A 27,391-nucleotide genomic window follows, 5' to 3' on the forward strand; every position below is an offset into this window, starting at 1 on the left:
AGTGCTGGCTTCTGGCTTCAGGCTTGCCCAGCTCTGACTGTTCTGGTCTTCTGAGTAGTGAAGCAGGCACGGGAGATTCATTCATATTCTCTCTCTCTCTCTCTCTCTCTCTCTCTCTCTCTCTCTCTGGTCTTCTGGGTAGTGAAGCAGGCATGGGAGATTCATTCATTCTCTCTCTGCGCACGTGCACACACGCCACGCACACACATCTTCCAATTAAATAATATTGTTATTCAGTAATTTATTTTTACAGTCAAACTTAATACGTAAAGAAGCCTCAAGGGTTTGGCCTAGAGAAGATGTTGCCGGAAACACCCTGAAGCCATAATCAGAGACCATTAAAGGACTTGGCTTTAAAAGCATTATGCAATTCAAATGTAATACTTCAACTCAGTATTTCAGGGTTAGTCTAACTGCAGGAACAATATTGTCAACGGCCCGCAATTGCTTTTCTCTTTTATATCACTCGCTACTTACACTCCCCGAGCAAGATCTGGCCTTTCTGTTCCGGAATCCAGCTCTGGGAGAGCTCACTTCAGACTCCCCGCTAACCGGCAGCGAGGGACACCAGGAAATCCGGCGGGCGATCAGAGAGCTGGGTTGTATCGCTAGCACCCTCGCTTCTGGCCTCGCCAGAGAAGCCGAGCCGAGGGGACCTGGGCGACCCATCTCAGACCTGACGTCTTCGCCCCGGCAGCTTGCCCGGGTAGCGAAGACCACCCGGGGATTCTAGGACCGAGCTGGATGGAGGGGGCGGGGAGAGTGCTGGGGCAGCCAATCGTGGCCGCCCGGGGCGTCCCGCCCCTGTCCCCGCCCTCGACCTTCCAGCCTCTAGCCCGGCAGTCCCGGTCATGGGCTGCAACGACAGGCCGCCCTAGGTCAGCGGCAGTGCAGGAGGCTGCGGCCACGGCTGCCGGGACACTGACATGGCCTCGTCGGGGCCTCCGCTGCCCCCGGCCACGGGCGCGCCCTGGCCAGCGCGCCTCTTGAGCGCGTCTCCCGGGCTGCTGGGGCTGGACGCGGGCAGCGGCGCGCTGCTGCTGCTGCTGTGCGGCCTCGCCTCACTGCTTGCCTGGAGCTGGCTGCGCTGGCAGCACCAGATGCGGGGCATCCCCCCGGGGCCCAAACCCTGGCCCCTGTTGGGCAACGTCGGTCACGTACTGCTGCCACGCTTCCTCCGGCGACAGAGCTCGAAGCGTCCCCCGACAAGGCCCGGGGGAATGAATGCCAAGGGCCTGCGTCCGCAGGTGATGCTGACTAACCTAGCACGCGTGTACGGGAACATCTATAGCTTCTTCATCGGTCACTACCTGGTGGTGGTGCTCAACGACTTTCATAGCGTGCGCGAGGCGCTGGTGCAGCAGGCCGAGGTCTTCAGCGACCGTCCGCGGGTGCCACTCATCTCCATCATGACTAAAGAAAAGGGTGAGTGAGCCCGGCCCTGGATGGGATGCCTGAGAGAGGCGTGAGGGTGCAGGTACGCAGGGCTTGCGGTTGCTGGGGTACCCAATTGACCTCACACTTGAACCCTGCCCCCACTTCCCCTCCCCGGTGCCTTTAGAAAGTCCCAGTTCTGAGCTTTGATGGATGCTTGAGTCGTCAAGATCCTAAGTGGGAACCCCACCCACTCATCCCAGAAATTGAGGGTGGATAACTGGTGTGAAGCCTGGTTCCATCCTAGGTGAGACCACACTCTTCAACCCGTGAACCCGGAAAGAAACTTTGATAGTTGTTGAAGCAAGAGATGAGTACCCGTTTCACCTGTTGGAGTTTAAGCGCATGAGTTTAAGAAGTCTAGGAAGAGTACGTGGGGTGGTGGGAGAGTGCTCTTAGAAACTGGTTCTGGCAGCTAGGCGGATGCTGCCTGTGGACAGACACCTGCCGCAGAAGCGCGTTTGGGAAACACTGTATCAGGTGCGTGGGGATCCACCCTTTTTCAGGCTCCCACGCCCTTGTTTATCAATCTTCCCCACTGTTGATTGGCTGGCAGAGGTCCCCAAACTGTGAGTCACTCCTGCCCACCAGTCAAGTGTCTGTCTGACTGGCTCAGAGCTGCCTCTGACTGTCTGGCCTTCATTGTGCTTATCCAAGCAGCCTTGAGACTGGGGTGGGCCTGCCCAGGGTGAACGCCAAGATGGACAGTGTGGACCTAGTGCAGGCTGAGAGCCCAACAGGTGTAGTAAGTAAATGGGCTGCTGTTTTCTTTTGTATGGCCACAGGAGATACTGGCTTTTTATTATCTGGGGAAACCAGTGACACCATGACTTTGATAATTGTTAACGATGGCCGTTAATGATGGTCATTAAATACCTCACCGCCGTTTAATAACACTTCATCCTCTCCACACCTTCTCACGTGCTGGCTGCTTCTGCCTGGAGTTCCCTTCTGATTTCCTGGACACCTGGAGAAATCCTACCTGCTTTTTGTTCTTTATTTCTTTTAGTTGTTTGAAATTGATTCATCATCTCAACCCTGGTGAAGTGTGAAGTCTGTTGGCATGTGGGACACTGACACTGCTATGTAAACATCCATCTACAAAATTCCTTTTGGTCTTCCAAAACTGAAACTCCATACTCATTAAAAAAATTAACTTTATTGTACCCCTCCTTCCAGCCCCTGGCAATTGCTCTTCCTTCTGTCTCTATGGATTTCTTTCCTCCAGCTCCCTGGATGTACCCGAGATCGTGTAGTGTTGTCTGTAGTGTGGCTGATGAACTTCATTCAGCACAGTGTCTTTAAGTCTCATCAGTGCTGTAGCATGTGTGAGAATTTCCTTTGGATGGATACATGTGTTGAATATGTGGCTCACATTGTTTCCATCCTTCATCTACTCTTCCCCACCTGAGTGCTTCCACCTTTTGACTGTGTTGAATAATGCTCTCCTGAACGTGGCTGTCCAGCTCTCTGGCTAAGTCCCCACTTTCATTTCTCTGGGGACATGTGCGTAAGCGTGGACTTGCTTGATGCTATGACAATTCCTGTTAGTTTTTTGAGGGCCATCACATCTTTTTCCGTGGCATCTCTGCCCTTGTACATTCTCACCAACAGTGTGTCCTCGCAGCACTTCTGTTTCCCCAGAGATGTTTTTAAGATCATGCTCCTTTTAGAGAATGTGTCTTCCAACATGTCTCTCTGCCCATCAGATAGACAGGCATGGCCCTTCTGGCACTACCACTGTTACCGTTCCATGTTTAGGACCCATCTGTTGGGCCTGGCGTGGTAACCTAGTGGCTAAAGTCCTTGCCTTGCACGCCCCAGGATCCCGAATGGGCACCAGTTCTTCTAATCCAGGTGGCCACACTTCCCATCCAGCTGCATGTGGCCTAGGAAAGCAGTCGAGGATGGTTCCGGGGCCTTGGGTCCCTGCACCCATGCGGGAGACCCAGAAGAATCTCCTGGCTCCAGGTTCCTGGCTTCAGATTGGCTAAGCACTGGCCTTGGTGGCTCCTTGGGGAATAAATCAGTGGATGTAACATCTTTCTCTCTGTCTTTCCTCCTCTCTGTATATTTGACTTTCCAATAAATAAATTAATCTTTTTTAAAAAGAGACGCTTGTGTCCTTTCTAGTCAGCTGTGCTTGCTGCAGACCTGTGTTCCACATGTCCACCTCTTGTCCATCTCATTGTTCGCTTCTCATCTGATACTTCAGAATCCTTGGTACCTGCTGGGCAGCTGGCTCCAATCTTTCCCCGAGCAGCAGCCAGGAGGATGCCATAGAGACTCACTAATCAACTTTGTCACTCTTTTAAGTCAGTTGCTTCCTACTCATACTTGAACCCACTGTGCCATGAAGGATCTGCCTCCAGTGACCTTCCTGACTTTATCCCTTTCCGCTCTTTTTCACTTGCACATTTTTAAAAAAGATTTATTTTATTTCCACTTAAAAGTCATGGTTACAAGGAATGAAAGACAGACAGACACAAACATCTTCTATCTGCTGGTTCACTTCTCAAATGGCTGCAATGACCAGAGCCAAGCCCGTCCGAAGCCTGGAGCCAGGAGCATCGTCCTGGTCTTCTACATGAGTGCAGGGACCCAAGGACTTGTGGTATCCTCTACTGCTTTCCCAGTCCATAATCAGGATGAGAAGTGGAACAACCAGGACCTACATGGAATGCCAGCACCACGGGTAGAGGATTAGCCTTCTACTCCACAGTGCCAGACTCTCACTTGTACATTTCAACCTGGCCTTCCTGCTGTAGATGCATTAAGCTGATTGCTGCCAAGCCGGTGCCTGCCTCAAGCCACTACAATTAGCATCCTTGGGCCTGGGTTGCTTTTCAGTGACTGTCTGCCAGCAGTGTCACCTTTCTGTCTTATTTCAGCCATTGCCCAATGCCACCCTGTTTTATCTCACTCATTTGTCACCCATGACACACTTGGAAAATATTTCATTTATTCCCACCCAACACTGGAAAATGAGCTTTGTGAGGGCAGAGGTTTTTGCTTTAAAGATTTAAGTAGGGCCTGGCGCGGTGGCGCAGTGGTTAAGGTCCTCGCCTTGCATGCCCAGGATCCCATATGGGTGCCAGTTCTAATCCCGGCAGCCCCGCTTCCCTTCCAGCTCCCTGCCTGTGGCCCAGGAAAGCAGTCGAGGATGGCCCAAAGCTTTGGGCTCCTGCACCCGTGTGGGAGACCTGGAAGAGGCTCCTGGCTTCGGATCGGCATAGTATCGGTCGTTGTGCTCACTTGGGAAGTGAATCATCGGACAGAAGATCTTCCTCTCTGTCTTTCCTCTCTGTATATCCACCTTTCCAATAAAAAATAATAAAAATAAATCTTAAAAAAAAAAAAGATTTAAGTAGAGACAGAAAGATCTTCCATCTACTGGGTCACTATTCCCCAAGAGGCCACAATGGCCAGAGCCAGGCCAAAGCCAGAAGCCTGGAGCTCCATCCAGGTCTCACACCTGGGTAGCAAGGGCCCAGGTATTTGGGTCATCTGCTGCTGCCTTCCCAGGTACATCAACAGGGAATTAGGTCAGAACTGGAACAGCTGGTATTTGACCTGTCACCTGCATGGGATGCCAGCACCACAATCAGTGGCCCAACTTGCTACATCACCACGCTGGCCCCAGAGGGCAGAGATTCTGTTCATCTTGTCACAGTTATTGGCTCACAAAGTAGGTAAACAAAGAATGAATGTGTACACACAAATACCTATATTGGTCTTAGATTGTATCTGTATTTTGTGTTGTGCATCTGTCTCGTCCTCTGAATTTCTTAATTCAAGAATTGGATTTTTTTTTTAATCAGAGAAAAAGAAAGAAAAGTCACAAACTTGCATATTCTGATTAAGTTCCTTCAAGTGCCTGCAAGAGCTCCTGGCTAGGGAAGAGTAGCCAGGAATTCAATCCAGATCTCCCGAGCAGAGGTTGGTGATGTAATCACTTCAGTCATCACCAGTGTCTCTGAGGGTCTCCAGATTCAGGACCCAGACAAAGTCTCTAAGATGTGATGCAGGTGTTGCAACTGGTGTCTTAACTACCGTGCTCAACATGGGCTTCTAGATTTTCTTCTTGACAGCTTCATAGCATGATTTCCAACTTTAAGATTTCTTTATTTGAAAGGCAGAGTTGCAGAGGGGAAAGGCAGAGAGAGAAATCTTTCATCTGTTAATTCTCTCCCTAGGTAATAATAACATTTGGGGCTGAAACAAGCCAGAGCGAGGAACCAGGAACTTCTTCCATGAATCACATGTGAATGCAACAGTGCAAAGACTTAGGCAATCCTCTGCTGCTTTCCCAGGCACGTTAACAGGGGACTGGATCAGAAGTGTAGCAACCAGGACTGGAACTGGCGCCCATATGGAATGTTGGCACTGTAGGAGGTGACTCCATGTGCTGTGCCACATCACCAGCCCCAATACTCAAATCTTAGTAAAAGTTTTCAAAAAGCTGCTTGGCAGTTACTGTTGATTGAAAATGTTTTGGTTGAAAATTGCTAGGACATTTTTAAGTATTTGTTGGGGTTTTGCTTGTTATTAGACATGTTTTTGTTTGGAAAAAAGTGGGAGTCTAGGGTAACTTGGTTCTTTTTTTAAAAAAAGATTTATTTATTTTTGTTACAAAATCAGATACACAGAGAGGAGGAGAGACAGAGAGGAAGATCTTCCATCCGATGATTCACTCCCCAAATGACCGCAACAGCTGGTGATGTGCAGATCTGAAGCCGGGAACCAGGAACTTCTTCCAGGTCTCCCACATGGGTGCAGGGTCCCATGGCTTTGGGTCATCCTCAACTGCTTTCCCAGGCCACAGGCAGGGAGCTCAATGGGAAGTGGAGTATCCAGGACACGAACTGGTGCCCACATGGAATCCTGGTGCATGCAAGGCGAGAATTTAGCCACTGGGCCATTACTGCAGGTCCAGAAGCTGGGATTTAAAAATTGAGCACAAGTGTAGTATGTCATTCTGCACTCAGGTCAGTTACTGTCCATATCCTTCTATACAGAAAACTTAGCAAACAAGTATTTAAAAATATGGGCTCATCTAGCCTGACAGATTCTCAAAACCTAGATTCATTCTTCTGAAATTTAAAATTTCAAACGGCTTACTAACTTTGGGAACTGAAACTCACTGTTTTTCATTTCACCTGAAATTATCTATAATAACAAACCTTCTAGGTGATTCTCCTCATTTGAAGTGGTTATTAGACATCTTGATAACTGTTTTTCTGATCATTCTCTTTGCACGGTGCATAAGTGACTGTGTGTCATGGTAGACCCTGTCTGGTATTACCAGTCACTGGTCCCTCTCATCTTTCTTTCTTGGCCTCCTTTTCCAGGGGTGGTGTTTGCACATTATGGTCCCGTCTGGAAACAACAAAGGAAGTTCTCTCACTCAACTCTTCGACATTTTGGCTTAGGCAAGCTTAGCTTGGAGCCCAAGATTATTGAGGAGTTTGAATATGTGAAGGAAGAGATACAGAAGCACGGAGAATCTCCCTTCAATCCTTTCTTCATCATCAGCAGCGCTGTCTCCAACGTCATTTGCTCCTTGTGCTTCGGCCAACGCTTTGACTACACCAACAGTGAGTTTAAGAAAATGCTTGATTTTATGTCACGAGGGTTGGAAATCTGCCTGCACAGGCAGCTTCTCTTGGTCAACATCTGCTCCTGGCTTTATTACCTTCCCTTTGGGCCATTCAAAGAATTAAGACAAATCGTCAATGATATGACCAGTTTCCTTAAGAAAATCATCAAAGATCATCAAGAGTCTTTGGACAGAGAGAACCCTCAAGACTTCATCGACATGTACCTTCTCCACGCAGAAGAGGAGAGGAAAGCTGACAGCAACAGCAGCTTTAATGAAGACTACCTGTTTTATATCATCGGGGATCTCTTCATTGCCGGAACCGATACGACAACAAACTCTCTGCTTTGGTGCCTGCTGCATCTGTCGCTAAACCCGGACGTACAAGGTAATTCTTGGAGCTGGCTTTTGTTTGAGGTTAAATCCAGGTTACTTAAATGAGGGTTCACAACCTCAGAGCCCTCGTGACTCCCAGAACTAAGCCATGTCCTTAGGCTGGACAACAAAATCCCTGCCTTCTCATAGAGAAGGAGGAAGGTGATAATCTTGAAACCCCAATTTGCTGGTCAGCAACGTGATTGCCTGGCCGCTGCAGCAGTCTCTATAGGTCTGTTTATGAACATTAGTGGTAGAATTGGGGGGAGGACGGCATGCTGGTTTCCACTGCTGCTATAATACATTTCCACAGAAATGGATGCTTGTTGCCTGGTGCTACGCTGCCACTTTGGCACCCACATTCCAGAGTGGAGTGCCTGAGATGGAATCCTACCTCCACCTCTGATCCAGCTTCCTGCTATACTAGTGTAACTTGGAGGAAGCATTAGCAGGAAACTGGATACAGGAGCCATGATGGGGACACAGGCTAAGTCGGACCTGGCATCTTCACTGTTAGCCTACTTGCCTGCTTCCCAGAGCAGACTGTGTTACAGTTCCATGTATTACAAGTCTCACACCTGTCTCCCTGGGACTCAGAGTCAAGACAATTACCATGTGTTCCTCTCTGGAGGATTTCTTCTCTTTGTTGGAATACTGACCCATCACCGAGACCCCATCCGTCTGTCCTGCCAACTCCTCAGTTGTATAAGTTGATCCAGTGTGCCTAAGAGGGCTGCTTAACTCTCTTGCAGACTATTCCAGTTTGTTCTTTCATTTTTGTACAGAAAAAGTTTATGAAGAAATCAAAAGGGTCATTGGTCCTGATCGAGCACCTTCTCTCACGGACAAGGCCCAGATGCCCTACACAGAAGCCACCATCATGGAGGTGCAGAGGCTGACGGCGGTGGTGCCATTCTCCATCCCCCACATGACCTCCGAGAAGACAGGTGAGTCTACAGCCTTCCTCCCTGGCATTCCCTTGAGGAGGGCCCAGTGCCCAAAGCCCTAGGCAGTGGGGGGAAAGTGTCTGGTCACAGTTTGAGTAGTGTGTCACTTGCACGTGGTTAGTTGGATTGGCACTCCAGCACAGCTCGGTTTTAGTAAGCCTTTGATAACTTTCAGAGGTGACATGCTTACCTGTGACAAGACTGTTAGTGTCCCAGGGTAAACCGACTGTGTTGGCAGAAAAACTCCAGAGTTAGACAAATGGCTTTGCTTTCCTCTTCACAGAAGTGAGAAGAGCTTATCTAAATGTCACGATGAGGATTGTAGTTGGAAATTCTACTTCAGTTTTTTTTTTTTAATTCTGTAAGCTAAGCAGAGATATTAAAGAATTAGAAATAGCCCATCTGATTCCAGAATCACCTAGAGTGGAACCTGTCCATTTGGTGGTGTCCACAGTCAATTATTCCTACTAATATGGAATTTATCTTCTCTCAAGACCACCCATAAGGTCATGGACTTCAATCTAGATGTAAGAAAGTTGCTTTGACTTGACACTGCGTTACTGGATCACTTTTTGTTATAGATAACAATAATGCTAGAAGATAATGTGTCCAGGATCTTTTGAGCACCGTCTAAAGTGTATGTTGACTTGTTGGCTAGTAACAACCAAGGTTGACAACATTCCTGCACTTCCCTTTATATTAGTTTGCTCCTTTGATATGTTATTGTGAACATGATAAACAATTGGGTTAAACACATGTTAGGAATTTGTAATTCATAGAGAATGTTTATTTAGAATATCCTGCTATTTCTATTTCAGTGCTTTCGTTGTAGTGCTTTTAAGGTTTGACTTCCTACATCAACCCAAGAATCATCAGAGCAGCTCCAGGTTGGGTCCTGGGATGGGATGGGATGTGATGAGAAGGTGCCATTTGATATGTTCTTTGACTTTAAAGTTTAGCCTCACTCAACTTAAGATAGTAGGTCTAGATGAGATGTTCCTGTCAGCGGTGTTTAAGGAGAGCTATGGGTAAAAGCATGTTGAGTGATGCTATGTTTCTCCGTTTGCTTGGTTGCCAGTGCTCCGCGGGTACAACATTCCGAAAGGCACGGTGGTTATCCCCAACCTGTGGTCTGTACACAGAGATCCAGCCATTTGGGAAAAGCCAGATGATTTCTATCCTGATCGGTTTCTGGATGACCAAGGACAACTTATTAAAAAAGAGACCTTTATTCCTTTTGGGATAGGTTGGTTACACTTTTGTTTATTTATTTATTTTATGGCATAACCTTTGTTTTTTTTTTTAACGTAAAGAATCTTTTGTTATTTCATGTTGTTGACTTTAAAATGTTTCTTTCTTGGCAAACTATTGAAAGAGAGAAGTCATTTAGGCAGGACGTCTCCACTATGCTCATTTCAGATTGAAAAGAAGAAAATAAAAGTAATGGCCTTTTAAATCCTTAAATATGACTTAGAACATCTGCTCTCGGAACTGTCCACGTGCTGGTTTGGGTTCCGGAGAACTGACTGTTGAGGAGCACCTTCTGGCCTCTGCTGAGATGGCGGATAGCAGGGTTGGGGGGTTCTCTAAGCCCCCACTTATAGACTCTTAGATTAGGGCACATGGGATCCTTTCTATGGAAAAAGAAGGCTTTGAATATTCAGAGTTGGCTTTTCCCCTTTAGTCTTCTAGCCAAGAGTAAGGGAAAGTGGTCAAAAGGCTTAGAAGTGATGGCATAACTGCCACTTTAGCTTTGCGCTTAGTTCCTATGATAAGTTATATTCTTTTTTTAAAGATTTATTAATTTTCATTGGACAGTCAGATATACAGAGAGGAGGAGAAACAGAGAGAAAGATCTTCCATCTGCTGATTCATTCTCCAAGTGGTTACAACAGTCAGAGCTGAGCTGATCCAAAGCCAGGAGCCTGGAGCCTCTCCCGGGTCTTCCACGCGGGTCCAGGATCCCAAGGCTTTGGGCTGTCCTCGACTGCTTTCCCATGCCATAAGCAGGGAGCTGGATGGGAAACCTCACCGCTGGGACATGAACTGGTGCCCATATGGGATCCTGGGGCATGCAAGGTGAGGAGGTGAGGACTTCAGCCACTAGGCTACTGTGCTTTGCCTAGTGAGTTAGACCCTTATGTGTAGAAGTTGCAATGTAGGTAAAATTTTAATCAGTATATCCTGTGGAAGTCTGTGAGAAATACATTGCAATTTTATTTTAAAACTATCTGCATTCAAAACAGTTTAGATATTTCAGATAAATTGTGCTGTTGAAATAAGAAAAGGAATGGGATCATAGATGTTTTCTTCTAATCTCATTTTAGGGAAGCGGGTGTGTATGGGAGAGCAACTGGCCAAGATGGAATTATTCCTCATGTTTGTGAGCCTGATGCAAACTTTTAAATTTACTCTACCGAAGGACTCTCAAAAACCCCTCCTGACCGGAAGATTTGGTCTAACCTTAGCCCCGCATCCGTTTAATATCATCGTTTCCAAGAGATGAAGAGTGTCTCCAGGAAGAGCTGGTAAACAGATATGTATATTTGCATCCTTCTCAAAAGATTCTTCCTTCTGCATCTGACATTGGATCCAGCACCTGCATGGATCCTGGTTGGACTCAGATCAGAGAGAGATGGGAAAGAGCGTTGTGCCTGGGGGAGCTCCTGTCTTGGAGGATCCCTCAGCAGGCTACTTCAGCCAGGTTGGTTGTGCAGAATACCAACTTGGAAAGCCAAAGTTTGGGATCTTTAGCTCCTGCATCTTCTGCCAGTGAGCATCTCTCCTCATTTCTCGGTGCCTCAGTCATCCCCTGTTACACTGAAGGTATCAAACTAGCTCTCTCTCTCTACCTCTCAGCATTAAGGAAGCTCCAATGCCTCGTATCTTCTCCAACAGCGTCAAAATTTTAAACAGGAATAGAAGAGTGCCCTACTGCACTGCTGACACCTGGGACAAAATAAAAGTGGGCTTTAGCCTGGAACACTTGGTCAAAGAGGGATGTAGGTTTAGATTAGGTTGAGGTAGGACTTTTCATTTTAGCACACATGTCAGTTTCTTCCATTTGTTCTGTGATGATTCTCTTTTTCATTTCTGACTTGAGTGTTTACTCCTTGTAGACATGGGATGAAGTGGATCCTTACCCAGGATAGTGAGGAAAATGAGAAAATAGCATTTTTTAAAAAACCTGTGATGATGTCTTGTGCATTTATAACCCTACCTTTGTCCTCAGCTACATGGACAGATCATGAACCAGATCAGGCAAGGAAGGGACCTCATGATCAAATTCCGTGCTTCTGTGCTCACTTGCCCAGATGCAGCTTGGCCTTGGGAGCTGAGCCCTGGGCGGTAAGCCTGGGCAGTCTCATCCTGGAAATTGTAAGGAAAAGGATCATCTTCTGGTCTACACTAACATTCCTTTCCCATGTTCCGCTCCAACAGACAAAATGAACCCAAGGCTTGAATTCTCTCTAAGATATGAAAACCTTCTTAGTCTCTCTGCTAAGAGAATTAAACTGCTTCTTCATGAATAACACACCTTTGGAACGAACAGTTCTCAACCAGGGTTCTAATCCCCTTTAGGGACTGTTTAAAACCATACTCATGCATTTGGGAGTGCCACTGACTGCCAGGAGCCAGAGTGCGGCATGTCACAGAGTTCTGATAAAACCAAGAACCACACTGCACCACCGCATCTCAGTGTTGCCCTGGGAGAGCACCTGCTTTAAACACCACTGCCCTCCTCACACCACCTTGTGCTCCTGGGATAGTCGATATATGCGTGATTGTAGTAATCATGAGAGCCAACCTATTTTTTGAGTCTTCCCTCATCTTGGCACCCCACTTAGTGTGGTGATTATGGCCTTAAGTAATTGCACAGTTTATTGAGGGTGCCATTTTACAGCTGATGGCACTGAGGCCCAGGGAAGGGAAGTCACACAGTTCTTCCCTCCTGCTCTGTGTGACAGGACAGCACTTTGTGATCCATGTCATAGTTCCACCATCATTCAATTCTGCAGCCATCTTCCCCCTCCCCCACCTGCCCATGCCATGCCATGCTGTAGCTGTGCTTGCCCATCTTCCTCCCAGCCTGAGCCCCTGGGAGGAGGGTGCTGTGCTGCTCCCTCATAGCCTTGCTCTTAGTGGACACCCAGGCAACACGTGAGTGACTTCTAAAGAACGTGCTGTTGGGGAAAATCCTCCCCACCATGTGAATAACTCCACACTGTATTTTTATTGAAGGGAATATAAAAAATACAGTGTGTGTTATTTGTTGATGCGAATTAAAACCAGTTTTAAAAGCTAGACTTTTGTTCATGGTTTCAAACAACCATTTGATGACACCTGTATATATTTTATTGGAGCAGCAGACAGAACTCTCTTCTGCTGGTTCTATCCTCAAAGACCTGGGATCTCAATCCAGCTCTTCTGTGTGGGTGGCAGGGACCCTAGACCTTGACCCAGCACCTGCTGCTTCCCAGAGTGTGTCTCCATGGAAAGTCGGAGTGCCAGGCTGGGCTGGGACTCCAGTGCACACACTCAGATATGGGATGCAGGCATCTCAGATGGTATCTCAACCACTGTGCCAAATGCCCACCCTCTAACAGCATTTGAAATGAACTCACAATAATGCCTTATTTGTTTAAATATGGGTAGAATACAAAATATCAGCTTCTAGCACAGGAGAAGAAGCCACATCGCCAGAGGGAAGCAGTTGCAGCAATGCCCCTAATCCTCAGGGAGATTTTCCAGGAGCCCCAGTGGATGCCTGCAGCTGCAGGGTACTGCATCATCTCTCTGTTTATACCATGTTCACTCCCTGTGACACATATGTAGGGTAAAAGTTAATATTAGACAGAGTAAAAGTTTAACAACAATCATGAAACAATTGCAACCATAGACTATAATAGTATTATTGCCAGCACCACTGGCACTAAACCAAATGGGAGTTACTTTGAACACATGCAGTGTGATACCTGACAGTAATTTGGTAACCGATGTAGTTACTATGAGAATGCGTGTGTCTACGGCCATACCACCCTGAACGCGCCCGATCTCGTCTGATCTCGGAAGCTAAGCAGGGTCGGGCCTGGTTAGTACTTGGATGGGAGAATGCGTGATGAGTAGCATATACAATGTAGATGCCTCAGACAAAGGGCTGATGCACATCCTGGGAGGGATGGCAAGGGGTTCATTCACACTTCTCTGAACAGTGTGCACTTCCAAATGTATGATTTGTTTGATTCTGGAATATTCCATTGAATAATCTAAGTGCAGCCCAGACTGAGCGTCTTTGAAACCACAGAGAGCAAAACCAGGATTGTGGGCACTGCTGTGCTGCTGTTCCTGTGTGTGAAGACCAGGGTGTGAATAGCACCTTGCATGGCAGATTCCTGCAGAATTCAATGGAGGCGAAACTCTGACGTTGACTGTGTCGTCTACGGCCATACCACCCTGAACGCACCTGATCTCGGACTCGTTCACTTAGAAAGGGCTCCGATGACAGATGATCCTTCCTAGCTGTGACATGCAGACCAGCACACATAGCAAACCTCCTCATCGTCTGACATCTTCATCTGTCTTTAGGCACACTAGGGAGTTAGGTCTTCCTATGCTACAAACAGAAGCCCTGGGGCCTGGCTGACAGCAGAGCCAAACACAGTCTTCACTATGACATGTTCTAGGCACTTCCATGTGCTCAAGGAATGCCAATGATACCTGCCTCATAGAAACATGAGACAAAGACAAACACAGGACATTGTAGAAGCACGTACCAGTTGGTTTCCACTCTGCTTCCCTTGAATCAGCTGTTCTTCTCTCTCTCTGTAACTGAGATTAAGCACTTTCAAAGTAGATAGAGAAAATACAGGCTAACATTGAAGTGGGTACCTTGAGGCCTTTAATTTTCCTACAGAAGCAAAATGAAGGCGATAAATGCAGAGTGAGCAAATGAAAGGGGAGGCTGGGGAGCAGTGCAGGCTTCAGAGGGGCACATGTGTGGGCTACTCTGCATCCCAGGCGAGACCGCTTAGCTCTGCCTGAAAATCCTTCTGCTTTTCACTTACAGTAATAAATCAGCATTATCAAGGCTATTATTCCTCAATTTGTATGTGCGTTTGCATCATTCCTAACCAAGGAGTTTATTCTTGATTAAAAGAAGTTTCTGCTTTCTGGGAGGCCATGTTGAAATCAGAAGTTCATGAAACCTATAAACGCAATGGCTCTAACTTTTGTACTTGAAAATAAATCCGTAGTAAATCACCGAAAGGCCTGTTCATGTGTTTCTTACACATGTCATGTTGGTATTTTATGATTTTGCTTTATTTGCAATGTTATGATAATGCCTTATTTGAAATGTAAAAATAATATTTATGTTGACTTACAAATCTTCCTAACCTCCAAATCTTAGTCCTCATCTTTTGTAGTTTGGGGTGGTTGAATTAAACTTTAATTGCAACACTGCTGTCCTCAGAGTTTTTTGTTTTATGTATTTTTTCTTTGCTAAGCAACATTTTGTTTTACCAAATGCAAACTTGGGTAGATGGATATACTATAGCAAAGCATTAGGTCTCTTGAAGGAGCCTAGGGAAAGGGACCCCAAAATATGGAACCTTGGGCTGTGATTAAAATGTAGACCCTGGGGAGCCCAGTGTGGTAGCCTAGTGGCTAAAGTCCTCGTCTTGCATGCGCCAAGATCCCATATGGACACTGGTTCTAATACTGGCTGCCCTGTTTCCCATCCAGCTCCCTGCTTGTGACCTGGGAAACCAGTTGAGAATGGCCCAAAACCTTGGGACCTTGTACCCACGTGGGAGACCCAGAAGAGGCTCCAGGCCCCTGCCATTGGATAGGAGCTCAACTCCAGGCATTCCCGTCACTTGGGGAGTGAATCATTGCACAGATCTTTCTGTTTCTCCTCCTCTTTGCAATAAAAAAAAAATCTTAAAAAAACAAAACAAAACAAAACATGTAGATCCTGGGGCTTGACAAAAGCCGGAGGAGGTTATTCTGAGGTTGTCAGTCATTTAAATATTAGATCTGCCAAAGTGGCACATGGTGGCTTTCGGTCTTCTTACTGAAGTGTCATCAGCTAAGGAATATGAAATAGGGGCCCAGCGTGATGGCTCAGTGGCCGAATCCTCACCTTGAAACTACTGAGATCCCATATGGACACCAGTTCATGTCCTGGCTGCTCCACTTCCCACCCAGCTCCCTGCTTGTGGCCTGGGAAGGCATGAGAAGATTGCCCAAAGCCTTGGGACCCTGCACCTGTGTGGGAAACTCAAAAGCAGCTCTGGTTGAGGATCAAATCAGCCCTGGCCATTGTGGCCACTCGGGGAGTGAAACAGTGGATGGAAGATCTTTCTGTCTCTCCTTCTCTCCAACTTTCAAAAAAAATAATAATAAATAAATCTCTTTCAAAAAAAAAAAAAGAAAAAGGAATATGAAACTTGTATGTCAGAGAAAGCGACTGAAAATTGCACACTAGTTAGTCCCTTCTCTGTTCTTTGGACCCATTCATTCCCATGAAATTCATGGACCAATCCCCCTGACTTGCTGGCCCGCGGAGGAGTCAGCCACTAAGGCTGCCAGGACTCTTGGGCACTGGGCTTCCTGTGGTGCCCGTTCCGTGTATACTCTCCTGTTAGTCTGCCATGGCTGGCTCGTTTCTGCAGATTTAAAGGCTCAAACCGTGAGAGGGGCTGCGGGTGGGATACTCCTCTTGCCCTGCGTGCACTCTATTTCCCCCAGCTCAGGTCCAGGGAGACTTGGCGTTCCTGAGTGCTTCACTGCCAGAGGGCAACCACCTGTCGCACCTTCAAAAAGGCCACTCTTCGTCCTGCAGGTTACATCTCAGAGACGCTCTGTTCAAAGCACTTGCAGGATATCGCTATCTAACCTGACCTTGACAGAACCCCCCTGTCCCAGTCTGCTAGTGTCTTGCTCCAGAGCACCCCTCACCAGCCGAGGGAAGTCCGGGGCTTTAGCAGCCCTGAGATCAGGGACTGATAGCACCCACCACCTGCCTGGAGCAGGTGCACCACAGAGTAGACATTTTGTACACACGCTGGGCAAATGGAGAACGGAGGGCACTGGAAGGAGGATGCCTGCCGGATCTCAAGGAAGCTAGCAAGCGGCTCAGGTGAACCCACCAGCCACTGCTTTATGTCATCTGCCCCCCATCATTGAGACTGTGACCCTAGAAGATGAGTTTTCTGTTGAAAACAGCCAAATGATGTTGTCATCATTTGGCCCCTTCGAATCTGCCTCAGTCTGGCTGCACTGGTTTTAGAAACCAAACTCATCTAGCAGAGATATTAACTCAAAAGCCAGTAGATTTGGTTTTCTAAGCTCAATGGCTAATCTTACTGTCCTGTAATGATTAAAACGGTAGTTAATATTCCTACCCATTGTATCTTTGGATCAGGATTTAAAGATTTGGTCAGTTTTCATCAAGGAAAGGTTAATTAAGCAAGGTACGGCGGACATTAAATTTCACCTTCTTCAAGGATTCTGTGTCCAAGATTCCTGTTTGGAGAGAGAGTGTTGCTTGCCAGACAGCCTGTGGATTTTGCACCCAAGGTAAATCAGATGTATTGAACAGATCTTCCGAAGGCGTGCATCTGTAGGAAATGCCTGCCCGGGTGATCTCCTACGATCTTGCTGAGTTCACTCTCAGTATTGTCTGATAATACAGTTTTGTAAATACTTACAAGGCCCCATTGAGCATTCAGACCTTCTCATTCTTTTTCTTCTTCATGATACAATTCCAGAAGCTCAGGGATTTCCCCTTGCACTAGCCCCCAATTACTCTTCCCCCACTGAATTCCCCCGTACTATAACACTAGCATAGTTCTTCAGCAATAGCCACAAATCCATCAATTATTTATTTATTTAACACTCTCTCATTCTTAAAGAAATCCTCTCCAGAAATGAAATTTGTTTTTTTTTAAATGTACATATTTGAAAGGCAAAGCAACAGAGAGAGAGTCTTCCATCTGTTAGTTTATTCTCTAAACTCCCATAAGAGCCAGCCCTAGGCCAAGCCATCCTGGTCTCTTCTGTGGGAGGCAGGGGCCAAGGTACTCCAGCCATCATCTGCGGCCTTCGCAGGGATCAGAAGCGGAAAGGCTGGTGCTTGAACTGGTACTCCAACATGGGATGTTGTGTTCCCAACAGACAGCTTAACTTGCAGTGCCACAACACCGCCCCCTAATTTGATTTTTATGCATTATTTTGCTCTACAGCGTCTAGGATTTTAAACTAGGATTGTAGACATGCATGCCAGTGTCTACAGCAAATGAGTGTTCAGGCCTCATAATTCTCAATTGAGTAGGATTCCAGCTTATCATGAGAAAAACTTTCGCATGTACAGCAAGACTGTAGAAGAATGTACCGCTAAGTGCAGAGCGGTGTCCTGAATTGGATTCTGGAGCAGAATACTGATATGTCCAAATTAAAACACTCAAAGTTAAGTAAGAGTCCCTGCTTCCTCTTGTTTAAGGCGTCTAAAGTAAATGATATTGCTGTAAGTTACCCTTTAATTTTAACCTGTTCATTCATTCTAGAGATACATTAAATGGTTTGTATTCCCATATGTCAAGAACCGTGAAAATCTTAACAACAACAGCAAAAAAGAGTATTGTCAAAAGTGAAAAGTTTTCTTGCTGGCAACAGGGGTCATTTCTAAGAAGAATGAGACTGAAAAGCTTTACAACATTAGCTGCCAAGTGAAATCAAAGTCAAGGGACGCTGGACATGGGATTCACGGCCAGTTTCTTGGCTAGGACCTTGGTTTGAAGGGTGAGTTTGTAGGTCCTTATTACAAATTTGAATACAATTAAATAAACTCATACAATTGCCAGCTCATTAAGGTACAGTGGCTAGGAAGTGCTCACTGAGCTCACATGCGTAGGGGCTGTCAACTTGTCAACTAAGAGGAAAGCTCCACCTCTCTCAGTTTCCCCAATATTATCGGTCACTCCACCATGGTAACGGACCTCAGACCTGCACGCCTTCAGGGTACTGATGGACACTAAAACAGCCAACTAGCTGGTCCACACAATCATCCCCTTCCTTCTGGCTGCTCCCAGCACTGAACTCATGGGCCAAGAGACCTTAGCTGGGTTGTTAGCCAATCTGCTGTCTTCCTGTATGCAGGAACCGGCCATGTCCATCTGATTAAGATATCCCTGGGATATCCCTGGGGTTAGCTATTCGGGACATGAACCAAAGGTGCACATTTGCAGTGCGCAAATCCAAGAGCCACACAGCATATATTCATCAGCAGCAAGGTATGCACAAGGATGCAACACGCTAACCCAAAGCACTTCATCTAACAAAGGGCCAGCCGACTTTCAGAGAGGAGGCCGCCATTGGTGCCTAATGTCATGCCCACGATCCACTGTAACAAGCAGACACAAGCGGCGCCAGGCACGCCACAGGGGCCATCACCGCCTGGGCCTGGGTGCCCTGCCTAGATAGGTATGTCAATGGGCGGAGCTATCCAAGCCAGGGGGCGGTGCTGCCAGGGCCAGGGGCGGGGCTGCCCAGGCCAGGGGGCGGCGCTGCCAGGGCCAGGGGTTGGGGCGCGCCAGGCCGGTGGGGTGGGGGGAGACCCATGCCACGGGTTGAAGCTACCCAGGCCAGGGGGGCAGTGCGATCCAGGTCGGAGGGCGGAGCGTCCGCCAGGCCCGCCCCGACGCCCTGCGGTGGAATTCAGTGGGCGCTGGAAGCAGCCCAGGCCAGGGGCGGGTTGCGGGCCAGGCAGGGAGCAGTGCAGTCCAGGCAGGGGGCGGGGCTAGCCAGGCTAGTCGGAGGAGTTACCCAGGCCGGGGGGCGGAGCGGGCCAGGCCGGGGGCGGGGCTGCCCATGCCGGGGGCGGAGCGTCCCGCCGGGCCCCGCCCCGACGGCAGGACGTCACCGGGCGCGGGGCGGGGCTTCCTGCGTCCCCGCCCATCGAGGTCATCTGCTGGGCCCCAGGCTGCACCTCTGTGGTCGTGGTCGTCGCACAGCTCCGGCTCCGTCGCTTTCTCCGTCGCGCACCATGGCGTTTGTCACCCGACAGTTCGTGCGCTCTATGTCCTCGGCCGCGGCGAAGAAAATCGTCATCAAACACGTGACTGTGCTCGGCGGCGGGCTCATGGGCTCCGGGATCGCCCAGGTGAGCCTCTCGCCCGGCCCGGGCCGTGGGCCCAGCGGCGTTGGGCCTGTGGAGGCGCGGCAGTCTGCATTCTTCCTCACGGCTTCACAAGTGCAGGGGCCTTGGGCTGAGCGAGCCTCTTCCAGGCGCCGGCCTCCTGTGCAGAACTGCGGCGGGCCCCCGGGGTTGCTTGGCGTGGGTTGGTGAAGGCAGCTTTGCAGCAGGGCCGTGCCAGAGAAGTTAGTGTTCTGTGGATCGCGTGTGCTCGCCGCTCGGCCCCCAGAGAACTGGACTGGAACCAACTTTGTATATATGTATCTGTTGCAGTTGTTTTAAATTCTGCAGTCTTTGAGCGCGGTTTACTATCTAATCTCCCCATTCTCCCCCTAGTCTCCTTTGCTTGTCGGGTTGTAAAGTTTAATTGCGGTCTTTAAACAGCCACGGGATTGGAGCTTGCAGAGCCCTGGGACTCCGTCTTGGGCAGCGCCAGGCAGCTTTGACTTTTGACCGAGTGCCTTCGGTGCAGAGATGTGCACAGGGCTTTGCTGCCGGCAGGGGCGTGCAGGGCGATCTGGGTGGCAGGGCGCCCGGGAGACATGCCGCTCTGGTGTGTTCCAGCTGCAGTCGGGGGAGAGGGTGAACAGGCGATCGCCTGGACACTAATGCTCCCACCCTCCAGGAACAGTGCAGGAAGGGGGTCCAGAAGTTGGGTGGGTGGGGTGCTTGACGTTTCTGGCAAAGGGGTAGTAGAAGGCCTCGCCTCATCTGCGTTGCAAACAGGTTGCTCGGTCCTTTGGAAGCTGTGCCCGTCCTTAGCAGGAAGCGGTGTTGGGTCGCGTGTGAAGAGGGGCGCAGGCAGCACCTCCAATTCCAGGATAGTGTTAAAGCCTTGTCCCCAAGCTGGGTAGAGGAGGGATGGTTGACCGCTTGGGATATACCGCCTTAAGTAGTTGGAGCAGGAAGTGCTCTTTGAAGCTTGATGGGAGGGGGAATGAAAGCTCTTCCCCCTGCGGATTACTGGAAGCATAAAGGAAGTGTCATCCCAGAAAGTGATAAAGACCACGGGTGTGCATAGGGGACAGTCTTGGGGTCCCGTCCTTCATGCGTGAGCTTTGAGACAGTGTCACTGACGTGAGGTGACGATCCAACCCTGTGAAGGGCAACCGCCTTCCTGCCGAGTGCCTCTCGGATCTGAGCCTGCACTCTGCCCCACACCGGCTCTGGCAGCGTTGCCTCATTCTTGGTGCTCTTTAGCCCACTTTTTTTTTTTTTTTTTTGGCACGGAGCACATCTGTTCTGTTGGCTGAGGTCACTTGTTAGTGGGCATGTTTTGAGTGCAGATGGGTCCACAGTTGGTTAAGTGGAGCTGCGGCATCTGCAGGTTGGCTGTGGCCCAAGCCTGCAGCGTTGGCATCGGAGCATCATGGTAGCTCTGTGCTTCAGTTCACCCTCTCTGAAGTGGAACCCAGACCAGTCCTGGCCCCACAGGAACTTGGAGAGCATTGGAGGAATCAGTGCGTATCACTCACTTGGCACAGCGGCTGGCACATAGCGAGAGCTCACAGGCTGGTGGCTGCCTTTCTGGTGACTGGCCTCATGGCCCACATCCTGTCTCCAGGACGGGGCAAAGGTGGAGTTTTCACCATCCCAGCCACCCCATCCCTGACCCTTTGCGCCTCAGTGAGCCTGTGATGTTTTGAAGAATGATCCCGAACCTGCTTCTCTTTCATCTTAGTCTGAAGACAAATGCTCGCTGATAGCACCTTTTATTCAGACAACTCTGAGGGAGGACACGTTTTGACCCACTCGGGAACATGTCCACACGAATTACCATTTCAGTGTGTTCCTAATTCACATTCAACTTCCTTCAGCTCAGCTCTTCCTGAAATAGTTTTCATTTTAATCAACATGTAGTTCTCTTACAATCTTTGATATATTTTTATAAGTGATCTTTTTAGAGCCCGGCATTGTGGCATACAGATTAAACTGCTGCCCGTGACACTGGCATCTCCTATGGGTCCCCATGGCTCCGCTTCCCATTCCAGTGTGTACTGATGCACCTGGCAAAACAGCTGAAGGTGGCCCAGGTGCTTGGGTGCTGCACCTGTTTGGAAGAGCAGAGGAGGTTCCAGGTGCCTGGCTTTGCCCTGGCCCTGCCTGAGCTGTTGCAGCCAGTTGGGAGTGAAACAGCCTTGGACAATGTCTGCTTCCAGCTTACCCTGTCCTGGCAACTCAGCCTTTCAGATTAAAAAAATAATAATAAAACATGCAATCAAAATTATTTTTAAAATGTGTTCCAGTGTGTGCTTGCTGATCAGAATGGCAAGGTTTAAATGGATTTTATAGGCACCTCTGCATTTCTCGAGCAATTAAGCAATTTAAGACAAATGAGTTCCAAGCACAGAACATTTGTTCTCCAAGAACATACGTTCTCCAAGAGAATCCTGCTTTGCCTGTCATTTACTTTGTTGGCTATAAATTTCCAAAGCCCTTTAGACTGCAGGTTAATATTTGCTTAGGCTGTGTGCTTGCCTCTTCTACCTGTCTGACTTGGTTTTGGTGGCCAATTTATCTTCAGCTCTGTGCTTAGGTAAGCAAAGAAGCCTGAAACACTAAATGAACTTTATGTGAAAAACACTTTTTTTTTTTTTTTTTTTGCTTTATAAAAAAGGAAGGAAGGAAGGAAACTACTAACTGCATTTCTCTGCTTGATGAAATGAATTCTTTTTAAGCTTGGTGTGGCCCATCGCCTTTTTTCAGAGGAGCTGCCAATAGGGCCCGTAACTTTCAGTAGATTACTGCTGGTGAGGAGGGGCTGGAGGTGGGGGCACCCTCAGGGAACAGGGGTCAGAGGGTTCTGGGGCGATTTTTTTTCTTTTTTTCAGTGCAGTACACTGAAAGTGACGAGGTGAGAAAAACTTGCAGGAATTAGAACAGGGATGGGAATTAGGACTTAGAACAGGAATGGGTTGTGCTAACTCATAATTTAACTCTTTTTGTACTTTGTTAAAACCCAAACGTTACGCATTTCTTCTGAGTATAATTCCTTTAGATATGAAAACAAATTGGGGACAAAGGGAGTGTCCCTAGCTGCAGATCTGTGCCCAGAGCCTGTGTTAAGTGGTTCTCTGTGCAGATTTCGACAGCCTTGCACACTTCCTGCAGCCGCCACCCTGGTTGACCTGTTCTTCTCCTGGTCCCAGCTCGCAGGTGTCTGATGCTGCATATTAGAAGGTGCTAGTCGGGCCCGACGCGGTGACCTAGCAGTTAAAGTCCTCACCTTGAATGCCCCAGGATCCCATATGGGCGCCAGTTCTAGTCCTGGCAGCCCTGCTTCCCATCCAGCTCCCTGCTTGTAACCTGGGAAAGCAGTTGAGGACAGCCCAATGTCTTGGGATCCTGCACCCATCTGGGAGACCAAAAGAGGTTCCGGGCTCCTGGATTCAGATTGGCTCAGCTCCAGCCATTGCAGCTGCTTGGGGAGTGAATCATTGGATGGAAGATCTTCCTCTGTTTATCCAACTTTACAATAAAAGTAAATCTTAAAAAAAAAAAGTGCTAATTCCTTTGTGTTTTATAGCTTTATTTTCTGTTGCCAACGGTGAAGTTTGAAGGAAAAAGTACAGAGGTTTGGGGGATCCCTGGGGCTGCCAGCCACCTAGCTGTAAGTTTGCCTCACTTTGACACTTCTGTTGCAAGTAGTAGTAGTAGTAATTCTGCTTTGGAAAGGCAGTTACAGAGAAAGTAAATAGCTTTTTTTTTTTTTTAAGGATTTGTTTATTTTTATTTGAAAGGCAGACTTACAAAGAGAAGGAGAGATGGAGAAAAAAGGTCTCACTTCCCAGGTGGCCACAACGGCTGGAGCAGAGCTAATCTGAAGTCAGGAATGAGGAGCTTTTTCCGGGTTTCCCACGCAGATGCAGGGTCCCAAGAGAATAAGTGATCGTAAAGGTCAGGGCTGAGCCAGGTTGAAGACGGGCAGGCTGGGTCTCCCAAGCCCTTGAGCCATCACACATTGCCTTCCCAGGTGCATCAACAGGAGCTGGATTGGAAGCAGGGCAGCAGGGCTCAAACCTGTGCTTACACAGAATGCCGGCATACAGGCAGTGGTTTAGCCCACCACACCACATCCTGGCCTCCGGAGGGAGTATTCTTACTCCCAGGTGTCCATTTGTTCATCAAGGGTGCAGGATGCTATGTCTCTCTGGAAGTTCTCTTATTTACTGTGCGGCTACGGTGAGTTCTCCGAGGGGCACTGGGCTGTGGGGAGGGGAAAAGGCATCCTTCATCGGGGTGTTAGCCTTGGGACATGCAGCAGTGTTGGCGATGCCGTCAGCCCCAGAGCACGGACGAGGTAGGGCTGACAGACAGTACATGAATGTACCGGGTAGTGGTGGAAGGCTAGAAGGGCAGAAATGACACTTCAGTCGGGTTTTGTTTCTTTCTGGCCATGCCCTGGGTCCAGCCTTACCTGATTCCTGCCCCTTGCTTGGCTGTCTCATTGCCCTCCCCCCCAACCCCGCTTCACCTTCCTGCTCCACATGTCCGAGTGCGCATGTTCACCGTCTCGATCTCTTAGGAGATAATGTCGCTCCGTGTTCTCTGTCTCCCACAGGGTTATGCCCATGAGGCAGCAGGCCGGTGAGTGGTGCCCTGAGCCGGAAGTAGAGCGTATTTGCCTGTTTCCGGTATTACTATGAATTCATTGTCAACAAGCGGTTAGAACAGATCCTGATAGTTGAAAAGGCACTCAGTGGAATACTACTCAGCCACAAAGAAGGAAATCCTGCCTTTTGCAACAAAATAGTCTCAGCTGGAATCCATTAGCTTAGAGAAGCAAGCCAGTCCCCAGAGGACAAATCTCATGTTCTGTCTGATATAAGACAATCAGTATGCAAAGTATAATCTAAATATATATACATGTAAACATATATATTAATAAAAATGAAATGTACAAGGGAGACTAACATACCAGAAGTAGAGGTACTTGTAGTATGTGTCTACTTCTGAATAAAAGTAGAGCTACAGTGAAACTTTAAAGTGTATCTTTAAAATACCTTTTCTTGTATTTATTGCTATTTCTTGTATTTCATGCTATATTTAAATGTCAGAAAGTTAAACTTATAGCTTATACTGAGAAACTATAATGATAAGACGGAGTGGGGAAATGACAAGAAGGGAAAATGGAGAGAAAGGAAGGGAAGAGGGATAAGTTTCAAAATCTTAAAAAAATATTTTGGAAAACAGTAACAAAATAGGAAAAGCAGCACTGTGTAGATGTGCTGCTTCATCCCTTTCAGAGCATGGGGATGCTTGTCAGTTCTGGGGAGGGTTAGTGTCACCCCCTTCTGCAGAGATGGTCCTGGGGGCCCAGGGACAGAGCCAGAGCCGGAAGCCAGGTCTCTCAGTTGCTGCGCTGTGGGCTAGGGCCGGGGGCCGGGAGGGGGGCGTCGCTGAGGCTGAGATAGCCACAATTCTGCCTCCATCTCCATCCCCTCCCTCCCCCCGCTGTCTGTGGTTGTCTGGGCTCAGCAGGTACCGGCTTGCCCATCTCCTCAGCTGTGAACTCGGAGTTAGCGTTGTCTGCCGGTCATCTTTCTGCACTCAGTAGCCTTGCATCACCTGTCCAGGACTTAATTAGCTTCTGTTGCCTGTCACTCTCTCCAGCTCTCTGGGCAGTTTCCTCCTTTGTTTCCTGCTCTTCTTCCACTTCTTGGCACGTGGAAGTTCTGTGCCTGGATGGTGTAGCTCTGTGCATGTGGAAACTCCATGCCTGGGCAGTGCAGCTCCATGCCCGTTGAAGCTCCATGCCTGGGCAGTGTAGCTAGGTTCCTGGGTAGTGTGGCTCCTTGCCCAGGAAGTGTTTCCTCCACCCTGAAAAAGGCCCTGTAACTTCCTCTTTGGGGAGAGCTTTCTTTGCCTCGTTCTGTAGTTTTTGGACCGGATACATTGCCTGAACTGTTGTGGGGACCTTGTAATTGGTCCTTTCAGTAAAAAACTGAGAGAACCCTTACCCACCATAAGTCATTGCTGTGTTCCCAGGGAGCACTCTGAGTTGTGACTGCTCCCCAGGAAGTGCTCACTGTGGCAACATTTAGGGATTGTAAGGCAAGGCTTGGTTGATGCTGTTGATGCATCTGGTTATTCCTTTTCCATTTCAGGAATTGTGGGAGGTGGGCATACATTTTCTTGACATTTTAAAAATATGAAAATGTGATACAAGGGGCCTCCTGTGATGTCACTGTGAGGAGATTGCCTGGTTAGGATGGTGGCAGTGGGTGGACCAGGGCCCCGGCAGAACAGGTTTATCTGATTGTGAAAGTTAGCCACAACAACGTGGGCTTAGGATGGAGGTCAAGAGCTTGCATAGCCAGAGATCACCGCACAACAGCAGCATGTGCTCTGAGTGGTGAACGGACTCTGGCTTTTCTCCTACCTGGATCAAGCTGAGACCCGGAAAGGGCAGGCCCCGATGTGAAGGCTCTGCCTGGATCAAGCTGAGACCTGGAAAGGGCAGGCCCCGATGTGAAGGCTCTGCCTGGATCAAGCTGAGACCTGGAAAGGGAAGGCCCCGACGTGAAGGCTCTGCCTGGATCAAGCTGAGACCTGGAAAGGGCAGGCCCCGATATGAAGGCTCTGCCAGCGCTCAGCAGCAGGTCTGCAGAAGCTCCACATGTGTTGGTGGTGGGACGGTGGCACCATGGGGACTTCTCAGAAGGAAGGTGAGGTAGATGAAGGGCGGCCTTGTCAAGGTGCAGATTGCCCAGGCGTCCAGCAGAGCTGCGCGAGCAGGGGCTGTGAGCAGCCGTCGCTGAGCCTGTTGGTGTGCCGTTCACGCGCACCGCGCACCATTCACAGCTGCTTCAGCTCTGGGGATGGATGTGCCAAACTCCGAGGCTTTCTGCCTGGCGCGTTTCCTTACCGCTGTGGCCAGAGTACTGAAGGGCTTTTAACAAGTGTGCTATTCACTCAACCTATTTTTACAGCTCTGAAGCACCCTTGTCTAAAAATATTTCTCCTCTGGCTAAGCCCTCATTCCTCTAGGCCTAGGAAAGCCATGGAACTGAGGACATAGGCTGCAAATAAATCTGTCTCCACTGTGGACCACTGGTCATGCAGGTCTTACTTTACGTGGGTGACTGTTGTACAAAGCATGAGTTCTCAGTGGGATGATGTAAATTCTGGCCACTCAAGTTGAAGAGAGAGCGACGCCTCCTGGCACTTTTATAAAAATAGCAGTGGAAGCACTCCTCTCTTGCCAGCTCCTTTCCCCGAAAGTTAGCTGTAGGTTGAGGGGTAGCACTGATAATGCTGGAAGAATGTTACTGATTACCTTGCGTCCAAGATCACATAAAATTACTTTCTTGCTAAGAGCGCTTTGCAGTGTAGTTGACTCACATTACCAGGAGAGCACTCCACACTCATCTTGGTTTTACCACCGGCGTATTTGTTCTGTCAGCGTCCCGGAGAGCCTGCCGCAGCAGGTGGGGACTTGATACTCAGCAGAGACGTGGCGCTCAGAAGTCAGGCCTGGAGAGGAGGGGAGAACAAGTGCTTATCACACAGTGGGGGAGGTGCAGTGGTGAGTACGTGCAGGATGTGATCAGAAGAGAGGCGTCTAGTGCGGGGCCAGTGGGTCCTGGGGCACAGACTTAGCAGTTCTGCACAGCGGAGAAGGCTGAGGGCTGCAGGCGAGAGGCGGGTCAGAGCGGGAGCCTTGTAGGGGTTGCTCAGGGGCCAAGGGAGTGATGGGGAGCGGTGTGGAGGTGAGTCCCCAGCTGTCAGGGCCCAGCGTGCGGTCACAGGAAACATGTAATAAAGTGGGATTACTGGTTCATGTGCTATTTCTGTCTTTTTTATTTATTTTATTTTTATTTATTTTATTTATTTTTC

The 27,391-nt window shown here is 48.6% G+C and overlaps 2 protein-coding genes across 3 annotated transcripts in view; both read left to right on the forward strand.

The window, feature by feature from the left end:
- The first annotated feature begins 848 nt into the window (after positions 1 to 848).
- LOC121147358 (cytochrome P450 2U1) lies at positions 849 to 12,708 on the forward strand. Of its 2 annotated transcripts, XM_040967177.1 has the most exons (5): positions 849 to 1,425; positions 6,786 to 7,421; positions 8,194 to 8,355; positions 9,434 to 9,601; positions 10,683 to 12,708. In XM_040967177.1, exons 1-5 carry the CDS (start codon positions 927 to 929, stop codon positions 10,859 to 10,861), a joined length of 1,644 nt encoding a protein of 547 aa, XP_040823111.1. In that variant the 5' UTR covers positions 849 to 926; the 3' UTR covers positions 10,862 to 12,708. The 2 variants fall into 2 exon arrangements, with proteins under 2 accessions (XP_040823111.1, XP_040823112.1); XM_040967178.1 differs by lacking the exon at positions 9,434 to 9,601 and having other exon boundaries at positions 850 to 1,425.
- A 6,618-nt stretch (positions 12,709 to 19,326) lies between these two features.
- The window catches only part of HADH (hydroxyacyl-CoA dehydrogenase), a 32,782-nt gene continuing 24,717 nt past the window's right edge, over positions 19,327 to 27,391 (forward strand). The window contains exon 1 of the mRNA XM_040966798.1: positions 19,327 to 19,519. Within this exon, the coding sequence (XP_040822732.1) occupies positions 19,403 to 19,519 (117 nt within the window). The 5' untranslated portion in view covers positions 19,327 to 19,402. The remainder of the gene's footprint in view (positions 19,520 to 27,391) is intronic.

Source organism: Ochotona curzoniae, unplaced genomic scaffold (assembly GCF_017591425.1).
Source record: "Ochotona curzoniae isolate NIBS_2020 unplaced genomic scaffold, NIBS_Ocur_1.0 scaffold_4506, whole genome shotgun sequence".
Classification (NCBI taxonomy): Eukaryota; Metazoa; Chordata; class Mammalia; order Lagomorpha; family Ochotonidae; genus Ochotona; species Ochotona curzoniae.

Excerpts from the sequence above, each read along its gene's own strand:
- LOC121147358 (XM_040967177.1), top strand. The coding sequence starts at position 927 with ATGGCCTCGTCGGGGCCTCCGCTGCCCCCGGCCACGGGCGCGCCCTGG. Across the intron at positions 7,422-8,193 it reads GCTAAACCCGGACGTACAAG|AAAAAGTTTATGAAGAAATC; the intron begins GTAATTCTTGGA and ends ATTTTTGTACAG. Across the intron at positions 8,356-9,433 it reads CATGACCTCCGAGAAGACAG|TGCTCCGCGGGTACAACATT; the intron begins GTGAGTCTACAG and ends CTTGGTTGCCAG.